This window comes from Terrapene carolina, unplaced genomic scaffold (genome assembly GCF_002925995.2).
Source record: "Terrapene carolina triunguis isolate 2854851 unplaced genomic scaffold, T_m_triunguis-2.0 Scaffold517, whole genome shotgun sequence".
Taxonomy (NCBI): Eukaryota; Metazoa; Chordata; order Testudines; family Emydidae; genus Terrapene; species Terrapene triunguis.
In genome coordinates this window covers 2,608,688-2,626,385 of record NW_020664868.1, presented here as the reverse complement: position 1 = coordinate 2,626,385, position 17,698 = coordinate 2,608,688, and the positions used below count along the sequence as shown (strand labels likewise).

General features: G+C 54.0%; 1 protein-coding gene across 1 annotated transcript in view; it reads right to left on the bottom strand.

The window, feature by feature from the left end:
* Positions 1–1,167: 1,167 nt before the first annotated feature.
* The window catches only part of TIMM50 (translocase of inner mitochondrial membrane 50), a 44,440-nt gene continuing 27,909 nt past the window's right edge, over positions 1,168–17,698 (bottom strand). Inside the window, exons 4-10 of the mRNA XM_024217877.1 lie at positions 16,734–16,792; positions 14,492–14,611; positions 11,671–11,775; positions 9,895–9,993; positions 3,786–3,942; positions 2,728–2,834; positions 1,168–1,661 (exon numbers count right to left, since the gene is read on the bottom strand). Of these exons, the coding sequence (XP_024073645.1) occupies positions 1,560–1,661; positions 2,728–2,834; positions 3,786–3,942; positions 9,895–9,993; positions 11,671–11,775; positions 14,492–14,611; positions 16,734–16,792 (749 nt within the window). The 3' untranslated portion in view covers positions 1,168–1,559. The remainder of the gene's footprint in view (positions 1,662–2,727; positions 2,835–3,785; positions 3,943–9,894; positions 9,994–11,670; positions 11,776–14,491; positions 14,612–16,733; positions 16,793–17,698) is intronic.

Genomic DNA, 17,698 nt, shown 5'->3' with positions numbered 1-17,698 from the left:
GTCTTGGGATCGAAACTAGGACCTGTTTTCCTGAATCAAAACAGGAACACTCCCTCTTCCAGCCGCTTCCACAACTGCAATTTTAATCTGCATCAGGCAACTAATACACAGGGATTCACCACACTTGGAACTGTCCTTCCCCATCTGTTTCCTTTCAAATAATACAACACTAGTCCCCATCCCAAGCGATGGCAGACTCTAAACACAGGAGGCTGTCAATCGCTTCCGGTCACTTCCTTCCAACTTCAGGAAGGAAAAACCCCAAGGATCTTACTTAAAAATTCAAACACATGCTTTTTTGGCTCCAAATCTACGGTGGGTTTATTGTTGTTAGAAGCCCCTGGCATTTATACTTTACAATGATGCTTAAGACAAAAGCAAGGCTGCTCCAGCCTCACACAATCATAGACCTTGCTTGAGGGGTTGGTGGCCAATCTGCCCAAGTCCTTGCCCTCCCCCCATGCACCAAAACGTAGATTGAAGCCAATCTATTTAACAGGGAGCAGGCAATCCCGGCTCTGGAGTGGGAAAGGGAAGGGGGTGAGTCCTGGGGAAATGGATGTCAGACAAGAGGTGGGAGCGTGCTACCTAAACCTCCCCCTAGCAAGGCCGGCGACAGGGTTCGGGGAAGGAACGTTTAAAAGAAACGGAAGAGGATCTCAGGAATTCTCTGCTCACTTGGGTACGTAGATGACCGCTCCAACAGAGGGCCTCAGTGACTGTCTATAGTCTGACCCCTGGACAGGCAGGGGTCACACTAGCCCTGAAATGGGAGGGCCAGGTGGCCTCGAGCGGGAGGTGCATTTTATAGGTTCACAGCTATTCGCCCCTCTTGTTTCTACATTCTCCCGGTGCGTGTGGGGCCAGACACCCCTGCCCATCCTGTCTGGCAGGGAGCGGACCATCGGGACCGCTTGCTCCCCTCGTGCTGAGAGACTGGACAATCTGTGCACCATCTACCTCCCGCCACCCTTCCAAAAGACTGTTTGTGGCCCCAGCTACACCAGTCCTTGGCAAACCCCGATGGGGCTAAGGCGGGTGCCCTCTCGTAGTGACTGAATGGATCAACTGCTCCCCCCCCACACACACACAGGGAAGCCACCACCTCCTACCCCCATCCACGACTAAGTGAGAAGAGCAAAGCAGGGAAGCGTCGTAAGCCGCCTGTAGAAAGATGACCCTTTATTTGAGGCGTGCGTACCACCGGTTCCATTCACGCCAACAGAAGCAGCACGGTCCTCTCTCTCGTCTGAAGGAAACACGATACAGAGGGGGGTGAGATCTAGAAGCTAATTAGGGACTGACCCTCCCCACCCTCCCTTTATTTGTACTGAGGTAAGTCCATTTCTCTGCAGACACACAGGGCCCACTAGGCCACCGTAGAGCTGGTGCGGGAATCTCTGCCGGCCGGCTCTCCACCCCGCAGAGGGGGTCTGGAAAGGGCTACGTCTGAAGGCAGTTCTGCAGGCCTTGTAGATGGAACGCCATTGCTGGAACCCCACCCCCCAGACCACGCTGCTCTGACGGTCCACAAGCGGGTGGGGCTGCACAGGAGAGAGTCACTGTTGCTTGGACCGAGACCATAGCCGGCTTGCCACGGAGCTCAGGAAAAGCTGCTGCTTCTTGTTCTTGGACAGGTCGGCGAGCCACTGCTGTTCCTCCTGCACGCACAGGGAAGGACACAAGGCCTGCGTTACTGGGGTGTGCTCCCAACCCCACACAGCACCGAGCTGAGGGCTTCCTCGAGCCTTCCACTATTAGCCACTGTCTATGCCACAGCTACCGGGCGGTGAAGTGATCGTCCAAGTTCCCACAAGGAGTTGGTGGCAGCGGTGGGAACGGGCTGAAGATCGGATTGCCACCCCTGTGCTTTCACCCCCAGCCCATCCTTCAACAGACGACGCACAAGCGATAAATCACTGCACCAAAATCCAACGGGAGGTGATGGCTCTTGCCAGCACACATCCAGCCAGGCTGAGATGTGAGTGAGCATACCCTAGTTACACACAGGTGAGCCTGTCACGGATATGCTCCGCATCACGGTGAGCCTGACAGGTGAAATACAGTTGAGGGGCTTGTGGGAATGCTGGTTTCTTTTCCCAACTCTGCTGCTGGCTGGCCTCGGGCAAGTCACTTCCCTGCTCCGGGCCTCAGTTTCCCCATGTGTACAATACCGATCTCCTTTGTAAAGTTCTCCGAGATCTACTGACGAAAAGCTAGGGCTTTAGCCCAGTAGCAAGGTACTTATTTCGGGAGGGCTGATTTCGGTAAGTTTCTAAGCCCATCTAGCCATGGCAATAGGATACCTGAGTGCAGAGTAGCCCCCGAAGCCTTCCTAACGCTTCCCGGGGAAGGACTCGGCCGGTGGTCCCAGCTGCACCACCCCCTCGTGTCGCTGGTCATCTGTCTAGGGTTTCCATAGCACTCACCACAAGCAAGTGGGGAAAGGGGGGGCGGGGGGATCTTGCCACATTTTAACAGATTAAAAACAAGACACTCTATTCTATTCCACGTGACTAGCGAGTAGGAACCTACCCTGCTCCCAACACCCGCTCCTTACCCTTGCTGTGTCTTGTCTATTTAGACTAAGCTCTGTTCTGTCTGCGCAGCATGGGCACAAAGGGGCCCCGAGCTCGTCATCATCCCATCCGCCAAGGCTCTGAGGACAGACTCCACGCTGCCCCCTGCCTTCTGGGGCGGCAGGAGCCGTGAGATTGGCGCCCTTACCTGCTCCAGCTGAGACTGCCTGCGTTTAAACGCTTCCAGCGGGTCGTCCTCCATCGAGTAGTTCTCCAGCACCGTCCTGACATCCTCGACCCCGCTCAAGGCAATAGCTGTGGGGCAACGAGAGGCGGGGAAGGAGAGGCTGAGCATGGCCGTGCGAACACGCCAGACAAAGCCAGTCTGGGAGGCAGGGATCTGCACTGCGTGCGTAGAAGCAGCATCGCGTTCCTGCTGGGGTCAGAGGGTCTAGACCCAGGGGCGACGGATTCGTCCTCTCCGTGGCCCCGCCCCTGCCCCACCTCTTCCGCCGAGGCCCCGCCCCCCAGCCAAGCCAGAAGCTGGAGCCAGGCCAGGGACCCAGGTCCCTCCACTTGCGTGGGGGGGGGGGAAGGGGGTGGCACCAAGAGCAGGCCCCAGCCTATGCCCCCAGACCCCGGGGCACCCACCCAGGGCAGGTGGAGGGTCCACAGCTCCCCACGTGGCTCTTACCCCGACCTGGCTCTGGGGCCGAAGAGCTGCAGCCGGGCCCTGGCAAGAACTGCCCAGGCAGCTGTGGGGAGCCACGGACCCTACATCTGCCCTGGGCGGGAGGGACACGGGCCGGGGGCTGCTCTTAAGCCCCCCCATCCCAGGAAGGTGGAGGGTCTGCAGCTCCCCAGGCTACAGTTTCCAGCCTAGCTGGGGGGCAGGGCCTCAGGGGAGGGGCAAAAAGTGGATGGGCCACAGCCCCCTGGTCCCCCGTTCTGGTGTCTCTGTCTAGGCCCCTCTCTGAAATGCTGCCTGTTCCCAGGAGAGAGGCCCAGAGAGACCCTCTCTCTGTGGGAACTTAGGGAGCAGCTGGACGGGAGCTAAAGCCTGGACCTTCCAGATATAAACCCAGTGTTCCCTCACCCACAGGAACGGGTCAGGCCGTCGCTGAGCCAGGCGGCAGGAGCTGCTCCTGTAACCGTCCCATGGCCTTACGGAGCGATGATCTGGTCCGATTTCATCGCCAAGTCCCCCCCTCCCCACTCCCACCCCAGCAGCCGCCCCTGGCAGAGGGACACTCCCTCCCCCCTTACTCTTCAGGAAGGCGGCGAGGTCGAAGAGCGTCCTGTCGTCGGAGCTGCCATCCCATTTCTTCAGCGCCATGCCGTTGAAGGGCTGCAGGCGGAATGCCTCCTTCTTGCAGTCCACCACCACCACCTTGGCGGGGTCTCTGTTCAGGCAGGAAATATCCTAGACGCGGGGACACGGGACAGAAGCTGAAACCTGCGCTCTCCAGCGCCCCAGAACCCGACGCAGCCGGTACCACGGGGCACTGCGGAGACAGATCTCCCCCCGCCCAGCCTAGGCTGGGCTTCCATCCCCTCATCCCAGCCCCTCCACTGAATAGGAGCATTCCGGTATTTTGGCCACCATGTGGGTCCAGACCGACACGGCAGTTCGAAAATCAGCGACTGCTCTAGACTTGCAGTCCCAGAGTTTCTACTGTGGCTGGAAGGTGGCAGGGAAAACGCTGGCAGACGCAGCCCGAGGGGATGGGCATGGCACCCATGGGAAGTGGGGGCCCCAGCCCCCGAGGGCCTTCAGACAAGTCAATCAGACACAGCTCTGGATGCCCTGGGGAGTCCAGTTACAGCTGGGATAGATCAGCGTCAGGCCCAGGGCACGTGAGGTTGGGGGAGGAGGAAATCCTAGGACTTTTCTCTTTAGGGATGGTAGAGTTTGCATGTTGAGCCAACGGTGTTTCTGGTCACCCTCCTCTCTCTAAGGAGGCTGTTCCTCTGCCTACACGGCCTGTGTCCCACGTTAGGGGCTAAACAAGGAGGGCAGCTTGCCCCTGGCTCAGCACAGCTTCCGGGGCTCACACCGGGGCAGAACTGTTCAAGAAAGCCATCAACGACTCAATCCATCCACCTGCTCCGCCCGAGGGGTCCCGCCCCGTAGCACACAGATCCCTAGCACTGCGGGCAAAGTGCAGTCATTACGGCTTTGGTTCAGTGTCACGTTTCACTGTTCCAGATCTACGGGGCAAGCCCTAAAAATCCAGGGCTTGGGGGGGGGCAGTCGGCTCTGTGGGATGGCTTAGAGCAACGACGACAGGGTGGGTGGGTGTGTGTTGCTGCCAGAGAGATGCTGCCAGCTCTGCTGGAAAGATACCTCCCTGCTTGTTAGATCCATACCCTCTCCCCCACCCTTTGCCTGTTCGTCACATCACATCTCCCCGGGGATCACGTTTTGCTGCTTCTCCAACTGAAGATTTCCCCTCGGCACATTTCAGGCCACTTCTGGGCTATCTTGCAGGCTGGCTTCCCATTGTGGCAGAAAGGCATCATGTGACTCGGAGCCAGGAACTCCTGAATTTTCTTCCAGGCTCCGCCACGGACTTGTTTCTCAGAGCTGTGTTCATCCCAAAGCGTGCGCACTGCACCGCTGAAATGCAGCCACCTCTGGGGGGAGGGGGACAGGCAGCCATGCGCAACACCCTGTGCATTCTAACTCTCAGGGGAGTGAAGCACTGGGACAGATTCCCAGGGGAGGTTGTGGGATCCCCGTCACTGGAGGGTTTTAAGAACAGGTTGGACAAACCCCAGTCAGGGATGGGGTAGGTTGATTTGGTCCTGCCTCAGTGCAAGGGGCTGGACTAGGTGACCTCTCGAGGTCCCTTCCAGCCCGACACTTCTAAGTGGGAGATGTTTATCCAAGGACTGCAGGGTAACACCCTGCTCTTGAGCAGTTCATGGGATTTACGTCTTCACTACCCTCCGGATCGGCGGGTAGCAATCAATCGGGGATCGATTTATCGCGTCTCGTCTAGACGCGACAAATCGATCCCCGAACGTGCTCCCCGTCGACTCCGGAACTCCACCAGCGCTAGAGGCGGAAGTGGAGTCGACGGGGGAGCCGCGGCCGTCGATCCCGCGCCGTGAGGACAGGAGGTAAGTCGATTTAAGATACGTCGACTTCAGCTACGCTATTCTCGTAGCTGAAGTTGCATATCTTAGATCGACACCCACCCCCCCAAGTGAAGACCCCCCCAAAGGTTTGTGCCGAACAGAGGTTTAAAGGTCTCCTCGTAACACCCCCCCACCGAGTCAACTCTGTGCTTGTCCAATCATTCACAGAGTTTAAGTCCTGCGCAGTCCAGCCCATTACGTTTCACCTAGTCACCCCTGTATTCAGCCCGGTGACTTGGCTTTGGCTAAGGCACCACCCGGGAAGGGGGAAAAGCCGAGTCCACCTTGCTGGGGTTGGAACCAGAGACCGGGTTTGGCAAAAAACTAAATACCAGACACGAACATCTCACCCTCCCCGTAGGAACGAGGGCATTTCACCCCTCCTCTCCAGCCCCCCCGCCCCCGAAGCATGCTCGTTCTGCGGCTGCCAAGGCAGAGCGTTCCCTTCCAGCACAGATGAAGCCTTCTATGGACGTGACATGCTTCGGGTCTGATTCTGCTCACGCACCAGACGTGGAAATCCCACTGGCCTCAAAGGCAGCTCCGCCAGCCCGAGAGCGGCAGCGTTCAGACTACCGTGTAACAACTGAACCAGCCGCGCATCCGCCTCTCTCTCTGCTCCCCCACACCTGTCCTGGGCCCAGTGCAGATCTGACAGAATTCCCTACTGCCTAGCACAGCTCTGTGCGGACACGGGTCTGCACAGAGCGGGATCCGTAAGTTTGAAGGGCAAAACGGAAGCTAGTCAGACCCTTCCTCTCCATCCCATAGTGAGAAGGATTGAGGGGTCGTGTAAAGGCTGGTGAAGAACAACCTGTGGCACTGGGCGGTGCAGAAGGCCAGGAATCCAACAGCACTAGTTCTCATCTAGCACTTTCTATCCTTAGATCTTAAAGTACTTCACCAAGGAAACCGGTCTCATTAGCCCCCATTTTACAGATGGGGAAACCGAGGCAGGGAGGGGAAGCAACTTACCCAGGGGGCCGGTGGCAGAGCCAGGGACTGAGCCTAGGCCTCAAGTCCCAATCCAGTGCACTATCCACTAGGCTGCACTGCCTCCCCCATACAGTGTCTGGATCATTGCATGACCTTGCTAGCACTGCTCAGACAGGGTATGGAAGAGATAAACACACTGGAAGGTGTGTGTGTGGGGGGGGGTAGTCATGTGATTGCTGGGGGGGGGGGGGGGGGGTCTACTTCCCCTGCCAGGACTGGTAGTGGGGAGGGATGTATGTTCACCGCATCCGATCGCTGCACATGGGGCTGGTAATAGCACAGAAGTGACAACAGGGCAACGGATTTAAAAGCGGAGTTAACCCAGAATTTTTGTGTTATTATTTTTTGATAGTACCAGCCGTAAACAGGGCAGTACCGCGACGCAGCCTCCAGATCGGATTTACACACTTGTCGCCCTGTCCCCTCCTCCGCGATATTCCAGTCGTAAACAAAAAAACGTCCCGCTGGGGAACGAATCCCGGTTACGGTACCAGCAAGCTCTTTCTAAAGCTGCGACATCTTGGCTGGAACAGCAGGGCTGCTCCTTGCAAAGCCGCCCCGCCCCCTCCAAAATCCACAAACAATCAAAACACAGAGAGCGCTGTCCTGAGAGAAAAGGACGCCCTGCCCACCCCGGGACAGCAGATGGGAGGTGAGAGGGAGGGAGGGCGTGTGTGGGGGAAGAGAGACAGAAGGTCCATAGCAAAGCAAAACATCCCTGCTCTATTGTGGAGCACGGACAGAGGTGTTCGAATTACAGAGCACGAGGCAAGGGCTGGGGAAAGAGAGGGCAGCTTTTCGCGGGCAGAGCGCTGCCTAGATGCAAAGGCGATATGGGACTATTTCACGGACGTCGGGCATCGCATGGGGACCCAAGGCTAACACTACTGTGCTCAGAGCGGGAAAAAGTACGGAGCAGCTCTGAATTTCGAGCTGCCTACATCCCAAAAGCGGTCTAACCTGCCTGGGAGAGTTCTAATGTCCAGCCAGGCAGCTGTGCACGTGTGTCTAGCAGTCACAGAGAATCAAGCCTTCTGCTGGCTTCAGAGCGCCCGAGTTGCAGACACACAGGAATACAAGGTCAGGGTAGACACGGTTGTCACGGAGCGTCTCCATGTTCGCATTCTGCCACTGTGGCAATGAGGCAAGCAGGCAGATGCTGTACGTACCATCACTCACTGGAGGACAGAGCAAAGAAGAGGGGGGCCTCCCCTCCCCCCCGCACACCAGCCGCTGAGACAAACTGAAATTAACATACAGCATGTTTCTGGATGGCTGACAGCTGAGAGGGGCCTCTTGTTAAACACAACCAATGCATCAAGTCAGTCAAGGGAAAGCTCTCGTGGTTTGGTAATAATCTAGCACAATCAGGCAGGGATCTACATCATGCTGAAGCAGCAAAGCTCAGAGCAGCTGCCTTTGTTTTAAAGATGACCTGCACAAGGGAACAATTGCCTTTTCCCCCACTTTTCTCCTTTACCTGGCCGCCCCCCTTGCAATTCTGCTAATTTTTACAGCTGGAAATATTAAGCCTGATCGTCCCTTGATTGTGCTGGATGACGAAGAAGGGCAGATGAGGAGCCTTTTCAGCTGGAAAGACAGTTCTCTGGAGCGTTTGAGTTTATTGGCCATTGTCGCAAACAAAAAGTTTTAAACATCTGAAACAAAAGTCGCTTTCGCCTCTGAATCTGGCGTCGTTTCTTTGGCATCTGCAACGTCATCAGTTTGCCAGTTCTCCATAGGGTCTTGGAGAGCAGACAAAACCGGAGTTTGTCTACAGGAAGACAGCCAGGAAAATTAATCCCAATTAACTTTTAGGCGGATTAGCTAAATTGCATCACACCCATTTGTACAGCCCTGGAAATCCACTTTTTATCCATAGATATCTGCATCCGCGGATGCGGTGGTATTACCAACCATCTTCGCGGATCGGATGCAGATCCAAGTTTTTGTATCTGCGCAGGGCTCTACCCACGTGGATGCTTTTATTCAGACGTAAAGGGACTTGAATTCATTTTTATCTTAATTCACTTCCAAATTAAATTAAGGTCAACCAATTGAAGGCCACTAATTCGGAGTGAGCTTGCTCACACGGGGATGTAATGCAGGTTAACGAAAGGTGTGAATTTGAAGTGGATTCGTTCATTTGATTAATTTTCCTGAGGTTATGGTCTTGCCTACACTTCAGACCATGTGGGGAGTGTGAACTGTAGAGTGCACTGAAGTATTGCACTCTAGTTACCCCCAGTATGAACTAAAAGGTGCCTACTTTGCATTAATGGAGAGGACGTTAGTGCAAACTAGGAACCTTTTAGTTCCCACCAGCAATATCAGCACAATACTTGGGTGTGTTCTGCAATTCACATCCCCAAAGTCTGCCCTGTGGCAAAGTGTAAATGTACCCTGAGTCCTCACATCAAGAAGCCCCAGTGAACGAAAATTAGAAAAAGTCCCCCAGAGGCCTTCCTTAGGTATCAAAGGGCACAAAGCCAGCATGCTCCCCCAGCCATCGGTCACCTTTCAAAGCAAGATTACAGCCAGAACGGTCACATTCTCTGACAGACACACACTAGATTTTGCATTGGTGAAGTCAGCAGACGTGACTCAGAGCTAGACGGGGTCACATCTGCACGAAGCTGGGGTACTCGATGAAGGAGACTCCACTTCCCTTTCAAGCATTTCCCCAGCACGCGCCAGGGGCAATGGAAGATTTCTCTGCTACTTCTGCTTCCATCATACCCTTGGATGAGGACCCCTCCATCTCAGCTCAGCAATTTACAGCCTTTACTTGAGAAAGCTGTAAAGACGTTTTTTGGTGTATGCTTCTACTGGGATGAATTGGCTGGTGCAAAGGCTTAAATGCTTTTTAGCTGTTGAGGCTCACAACACAATCCCCACTATGTAAGCTGGAAAAGCTCGGCACCGTGAGCCTCTGATGGGGAAAGACCACAGACTGAAGTTAACTGGCAGAGCCGCGTGACTAGTCCAAGACTGGAACAGCACGAGGAGGCAGCAGGACAGGACTGAGTGGGCACCGGCGGAGCTAGAGGGTGAGGTGACCTCAGGATACGTAGGCAAAGGTCTGAAAGCAGCACGTTAACCACAAAACGCATGAAGCGTTCAGACCCGGTCAGTTCCGGCTCACTCCAGCATAGATGTGTTCTGAGATTATTTTGGGCTCTCCCACACTAGGAAGCGGCGAAACTATTCAAGCCAGAACCCCCAGTAAAGATACCTTAACGTGGTGTCCATCCATGTAACGGGTGGCATCTCGGAAAAGCCGATAGGAGATGAATCCATGAGGGTCCACGCTGTCAATGAGGGGGAATGCCGTCTGGAGGAGAAAGAAGAGGGGTGATTCAAGGCCCATACCAGACAACCCTGCAGGCTTAAATGCATCCACAGCTCTTCACTCAGACACACATCTGGAAAAACATTAGGGGTCAGCAACAGAGCTTCTTAGTAGCAGCATGTGGATAAGTGAAGCTAAAGAAAACCAGGCATGGGTTTCAGAAGTTCGGGACAACTTAATGCATACAGCTGGCTGGAAGATGGAAATATCTTCCAGTGAAAAATGTAATAGTTTTGGAAAAAACCTCATCCCGAATGGGGTCAAAAAGGTGCCATTTTTCCTGGCAAGGGAGTTCAGAAAAAGTGCATTTTAGAGATCCAAAACAAAACATTTTCAGCTTTTGGAGGCAGAATGTGAAACTGACACAACACGAGCAGTTGGGGAGCCATGATTTGGATTTTCCCAACAGAAAGCAATCACATTTTTTTCGGTAAAACAGAAATTTACCCATGGAAAATTTCCATTCTGCGAAAAGGGCATTTTCCGTCAGAAAATCAGTCAGATGGAAAATTCCTGACCAGCTTTACTAACGGCTCCCAGGCATTTCTTCCAGGATGAACGCAAAGCAAACGGATGCGCTTTTCGGTCACCCTGATACACCCCCAAATCCATCGTGCAGCTTGATGTCACAGCTGGCCAAGTTTGGCAGTAGAAACACAAGAAACACGTGCACTAGGGAGGAGGCTAGAAAAGGCATTGGTCAGGAACGTGGAGAGGAACAAGGCACGGTTAGTTAAAGGTTAGTCATTACCAAGGTCTCCAGCAGACCCCACAAAAGCCGGCATATCCCCAGCCCACAATTCACACAAGTTATCGTAGGCAACATTGGATGGGGCGTTTAATCATTCTGGAGACAGAGAGGCACCCTGTGGCTGTGCACCCCCGAGTTCAGGAGTGCCCCGTTGTGGACTTGGGTTCAGACATGTCTCGTGAAGCTGGTGCGTTTTGCTGGGGCAGCCTGCAGGAATCCCCCCCCCCCCCCCCCCAGTGCACCAAAGGGGAAGCTATGCCAGATCACAGCACGGGCCAGCCATTCCCTTGACATGCTTTGAGGGCAGCACAGCTGGCCAGGTGCATGCTGTTCCCTCACTAGGTTCCAACAAGGGCAGGGTTTTTTGCCCTATGGACGCAAACATCCCCCCTTCTCGCGGACAGTCCCACCAAATTAGCACGGCGATAGCCCCAATTCAACAGGGTGAATGGAGAAGATGGGGTCCATATATATTTAAATGAGCAGTGGCATGGTCCAAACTCTGCCATTCACGCCCCAGCTATCTACTGAAGGCAGGTCAAGAGAATGCGGAGACTCGCTGGAAAGACTTTGCCTAGCAGAGCAAGGGGGACACTTGCTCCTGGGAGTCTGGGAATAAACAATCAACTCCCCTACACTGGGCTAAACCAACCCTCTCCCCCCAGCCCCAGGTTTAAGGGCCACAAAAGAGGGTGCCAACCCAACGGCTGGTGTCGGTAACACAAGGAGCACAGCGCGTCCCCATCTGTACGCCGCACAGCCAGATTTGTCAGAGACTGCTGGAGAAGCTCTGAGGCTCTCCCACCCCCTCTTTTAGCCAGGGCATGCCAGCTGCACCTGTCTGAGAAGCCAGCACCGATCACGCCCCGCGGGGCGCAGGACCCGCCCCCCGGCACCACAGCACTCACCATGCCCGTCTCCGACGTAAAGATGACTATTTCATAGTGCGGCGCCAGCTGCTGAAACAGACTGTCGATGCCCGGTCTCTTCTTAAAGCGCCAGCCGGTTACTAGCTGAAGACAAAGGGAGGGACAGAAAGAAAAGCCATGAGATGACAACTTGCTAGGGAAGGACAGGAGCTGATTTTCAACAGAGAGGCTGCTATCGGAGGCCTGGCTGGCATCACATTGTCCAGCAGGGAGCGTAGCCAAGTGCTCTAGGGCTGCTACGCAGCATGGAGAGAACACAGGGGGAATAAGGCACATGGAAGTCTGAGAAAGAGGCCAGCGGTTCTTCATGAGATGCCCCCTTCCCCCCGATTCGCGTATTATCACAGCGCCTAGGAGTCCCGTCCTGCCGTATCCCGTATTATTGTAGAGCCTAGAAGCAGGACCCCATTGTGTCAGGCACTGTGGACAAACAAACACAGAACAAAAAGGCGATCCCTGTCCCAAAGGGCTGACAATCTGAGACAGACACACAGACCGACGGGGGAGTACAAGGAAACAAGACGACAACACTGCTCAGCATAGCAGCCAGTGGTCTCATCACTCCAGAGACCCAACCACAGTCGATTTCTCTGTAGGCCTCATGGGAAAGGAGTGTGAAGGAGGGACCTGTGGGAAGTTAATCAGGCGGATGTTTACAGAGAACTCCTCCCAAGCAGCATGGACAGGAGCACAAAGGTGCATGTTTGAGATTTCACAAATGGGCAGCTGGTGCCGGGGGCCGATGGGAGGCAGGAGTCAACTTCTGAATAGCGAACTATAGAAGACGGGTAGGGGAGAGGCCGTGAAGGGCCTTGAGAATGAACACAAGCAGCTTATGTTTGATGCAATGGAGAAGGGGGAGTCAGTGGAAGGATGCAACTCTCCCAAACCCTTCATTCCCCACCTGTTTGGGTGTCTTTATTGGTCCAAGCACTGGGCAGGCCTGCTCTGCGGACCACAACCTGACAGACTGTGTGTTAAGCCAATGCTCAGATCCCAAAGACGCCCTGCTCCGTGGCTGGCGAGTTAGCAACTCAAACACGCGAGTGGTGTCAGGGTTATTGGAAGTTAGCAGCACTGGTCTGTCCACAAGCTCCCCTCTAAGTAAGAGCAAGGACTGGCCAGCCCGCTGAAATAGAGCGCTCGGCTGTCCTTCAAATCCGCCGACAACTCCAGACTTCCCAGCATATCCTGGAACGCTAGCATCTCTCTCCAATTCTACGGCCTCCTTTCCCTTGATTACTTGCAAATCGCTGTTTTGTGATCAAGTTAAATGCGCCCAATTCACACTAGTTAAGTGGTTCGTGATGCAATGCCCGTTACCTTTGGGAGACAACTGGGCCGTCCATGGGCCAAACCAGAGTGGCGTTGCGACCACATGTGCTAGGTCACAATGCCAATAAAATCTGACCTGCTCACCCCTCTGTCTCCATCTTCAGAGGGACGATGGATGGGCTCAACCCAAGTGGTAGTAAGGCTATGTGCACCAGGCCGCAATACCCAGGGGAGGGTGCCGGGCTCAACGCTGCAAGACATGGGAGCCGCTGCTGTCCAGGGTGAGTGCAGGGCAGGCCCCCTTCTCCCCCCAGCCAGGGGGCCGCATTACCAGGAGGGGAGCTCAAATGGAGTCGGGGTCTGGAAAAGTTTGGGAACCAATGCAGTTCAGGACTTCCACAACCAAACTAAGCAGCAGCTCCCAAGAGGTGGATCGAAGACATGTTCTAACCCTGAGATGTGCACTGTGACCTAATGACTGCCAAGGGGAAACTGGATTGGGATGAAGATGCCGGGGGGGGGGGCTTGGATTCAACAGCTTGATCTGCAAGGCGAGTTCTCCATTTGTCGATGCTCTGTTCTAGCTTTAGGCTAGAACCTAGGGCTGGACCCACTGGGTCAGACAGTAGGCCTACGTGCTTATGGATCACTGTCTGCAGTCATTCGATCCTGCCTCAAGATGCTGTGACGTACTGGAGAGGAACCCAAAGTTTGAAAGACGGAGCAAATGCGATCCCTCCTCCTTGTCTCTGCTGGCACCACCCTCCTCTTTGGCCCAGCACATCTGCTGAAGCAGCACACCCATTTACACAGCAGAAGGCCTGCATGTGTCCAGCCTGCAGCTGGCTCCACCGCAACCAGATGTTCCCTCCTCTCAGAAGCAGCCTGCTGAGAAGAGGCTTAGTTACGGACAGCTTTTAGGATCATGCAGACAGGGGTCCATCTCTTCCCCACTCCCAGTGCACAACGCACAGCTGCTGTTTGCTACAGCTGTCAGATCTGCGGGAATGGCCTGGAGTCCAGCTAGCACTCCCAGAATAAAAGCAAGGGTCGGTTCAGCTGAAGTCAGTGAACTATCCATAAGGAACAGAGCTTTGCCAGAGCCCACTGATCCTGACCACGTGTACCCCGGCAACTCCAGTTCCAGGCTACACACCTAGACACACACACACCAGTCCTAACCTGCAGCCCATCTGGGCTCTCTGTGCACAGAATCGAACCCCCATTCCTGACTAGCAATACCAAGGGCTTTTCTTAGGAAGCCACTTGTGGTCTGACCGTTGTGTCAACCTATAGAGTGGCCCTGTACAGGGAAGAAACAGGCGCCATGCTGGGACCACTAATCTAGATTTCATTTACGATCTAGCAGGATCTCAACTAACGCACTAACCCACTGCCTCTCCCCATGTATCTGTCGCGAAAGCACTTGAAACAACACACAAAGAATTTGAGGGAAGGAGCCCTCCTCCCCCCGAAACACACTCTCCAGAAAGGAGGACAGCAAAGGGGAGAGAGACTGACTTACCGACCACTCGGGATGGAGCAAAACATCTGTAAGCTCGATGACCAGGGTGTAGGGAGGCTGGTAGTATGGTTCTTTCAGGGGGTCTGGAAGCAGCTTCGGGCTGGTGGGCTCTATAATCATCTGGAGGAAAGAGACCCAGGAAGACAGAGTAAAGGAGTTACAGGTGCATGAGGAAGCCAGCTAAGGAGGAGCTTGGAGCAGCAAGGCAGAAGAGCATGGCTATTCGGCACACTGCATTAACATGCACGGGCGAGATACAGAATTCCTGCATCACGGATATCGTTCATTTCATCTCTACGTCGAGCCCCATGAGCTGTACAAAAAGCCCCCTCCACTGGCACTTCCTCCTTCCTGGAAAGGCTTTAGTTCCCAAGATGCTATTCTCATGCCCCTGAATACCTGAGTGTTACGGACAGGTGGCAGAGGAAGGGGCAGTTTCAATCCAGATCTAAACATCTGCTGCTCTTTCTTCCCTGCTCTCCTCGACCCCCTCCCCACGCTGACCTCGTAACCTATCGGCTTTGGAAAAAATGCCTGCGACCCCCAGTTGTTATACCAGGCTTCTGTTTAATCAGAGGAAACAGGAGAACACCGTTAACACCTCATTACAGCTTGCCGCAAAAGCTAATGAGGGAGATTTCAGAGAACACAGATCCCCTCCCAACCTGGTATAGTCTTCCCTATCTGTGTCCCCCTGAAACCAAGGCTTTCTCAACACTGGAAATTGAGCGACAAAACTTTTGTGGTTCAGGGAGGTGTGTGTGGGGGGGAAAAACCACTCTCCCCGAACGACAAAAGTTTTGCCGACGAAAAATGCCGGTGTGAACAGTGCTTTGTCAGCAGGAACACTCTAAAATGAGGTCTAAAATGGTCCTCCGCTATCCATTCGTGCCTGGCAGCGGCCTCTCCGCCTTCCCTGTGAAGACGGCTCAAGAAGCTGGGAGCGTTAACAAGAACGTGAGTTCCTAATGAGAGCAAAGCTGCTGATGTGAAGAGATTTTTAGCTGCCACGGTGTAAGGGACAGGGCACGGTTCAGGTTGGATAGTTTCTACCCTGGAATAGCTGATGAGATTCACAACACAGAGAGCTCGACACCTACACATTCGGGGCAGCATCAACCGTTGGTAGGGGGAAGAACACAGAAGCCTGGACGCTGATCTCGGCAAGACGAAGAGAAACCCTTTTTTTGAAGCTAGACCCATTTAGACTGGAAATAAGGTGCACGTTTTTAACCGGGACGGTAACGCACCACTGGATCAACTTACCGATGGGTCGCGGCAAATTCTCTATCACTGGGAGTTTTTAAAATCAAGGTAGGATTTTTTTATTTTTTTTTTAAAAAGCTCTCGCTCAAAAGGAATAATTAGAGGGCAGATCTCTGGCCGGTGCTATGCAGGAGGGCAGGCTATGATCACAGTGGGCCCTTCCGGCCTCGGAATCTATGAATTTTCAATATGAGAACCGTCAGCCTAAACGTATTTCACTAATGGCTTGAGGTCTTCCTTAGGGGATGTCTACACAGCGACAGCTGTGCATGAGTTAGCCCGCCGGAGGGCAAGAACAGCCAGGAAGACAGGACAGCATAGGTGGTACAAGCCGGGCACGGACCCGGGGTACGAACTCTGCTCGTCAGCCTAGGCTGCTGCACCGTCTTCACTGTTATTGTTACCCGCTGGGTTCAAACTACTTCAGGCTTCCCCTGTGGTAGGGGAGTATCAGGCCCCTCCCCCTTTTTTAACAGGTGGGAAACTGAGGCACAGAGGTGCTGAATGACATGCCCACGGACACACCGAAGTCCGCAGCGAAGCAGGGAAACTGACCCAGATGCCCGAAGACCTAGGCTAGTGCCCTATCCCCTGGGCCATCCTTCCTCTCAAGCCAAACTTCAAATGCCAGGGCCAGGTTAAATCCATGACAAGAAGAGACCCAGTTTTACAAATCGGAGGCAGCGTGAGGTCATTGTGAGCTCTTTGGAGCTGGGACCGTCTTTCATCACACGTTTGTACAGGGCCTATCACAAGAGGCCCCCAATCTCAGTGGGGGCCTCTGTGTGTTATCAGAAGACAAATGATAAAGAACTGCAACAGACCTACCCGAACATCTGGAGAGGGGATCTGTTTCCTAATCATAAGAGTTACATTTGGCTCAAGCCTGTGAAATTTACCCTGGAGTTGCTACCTGACTGGAGAGCCCAGGATCAGCCCTTTGAGGAGCTACTGAAGACCAGCTGCAGCAACTCACCTGCCTATAGTCTTTGAAATATTTATACGTCCTTCGGAGCTGCTGAACCACCACTGGATCTGCAAGAGAAGAGGAAGAGTCGCATGTAGCAGCAGCGTCTAGAATGGGGAAAGTCTTCCCGCCACACATTGCAGCTAGCAGGGAAACGAATCTCGGCCTCGCTAGGGATTCTGAAAGGTCCATATGCAAATAGGCTAGGTGGGAGGGAGGATGCTTGGGGCATTAGAGCTGAGGTTCAGTTTCTAGCTCCCTACAGATTTCCTGGGAGATCTTGCCCAAGTCACTTAATCAGCGTGCCTCCGTTTCCCACCTGCAAAATAGGGTTACTGCTCCTTTCCCTCACAAACATGCTTTGCTCATTGATGATGGCAACACATAAAATACCCAGAGAGGCAGGTACAAGATAGAATTGATCATTTCATTAGCCGTGGATCCTTTTCAGGACACAAACTCTTCCGATTATACTTCCACCAAGGAGAGACTGCACAAGAAAACCAGCCCCAAAACTGGTGATGCTGTAAGAATTTACTGCAGCAAAGGGTCTGATTAGTTAAGTACCAACATCCTCATCACGTAGGATCCTATTCATGTGAGCCAGCCTTGCCAGTCTACTCACCTCTTCCCCAGGCCAGCCAGCAGGGGAGGTAGCATTTTCTGGACAGAACTGCGGATTCGGAGTTCAGGACACCTGGGTTCTATTCCCAGCTCTAACACCAACCTGCTCTCTGACCAGAGACAAGTCCCTTCTCCTCTCTATGCCTCTATTTTCCAGCCCACCCCTTGTCTAGACTGTACGCTCTTTGGGGCAGGGTCTGTCTCTAAGGCTGTGGCACAGCTGTACGGTCTCCCATGTAGCTGCTCTATCCCATTGGCACAATTAAACCACCCCCAACGAGTGGCGGTTACTACTCTGGGTCTGTGCAGCGCCCGGCACAACGGGGGCCCTGATCTCAGTTGGTCCGTGC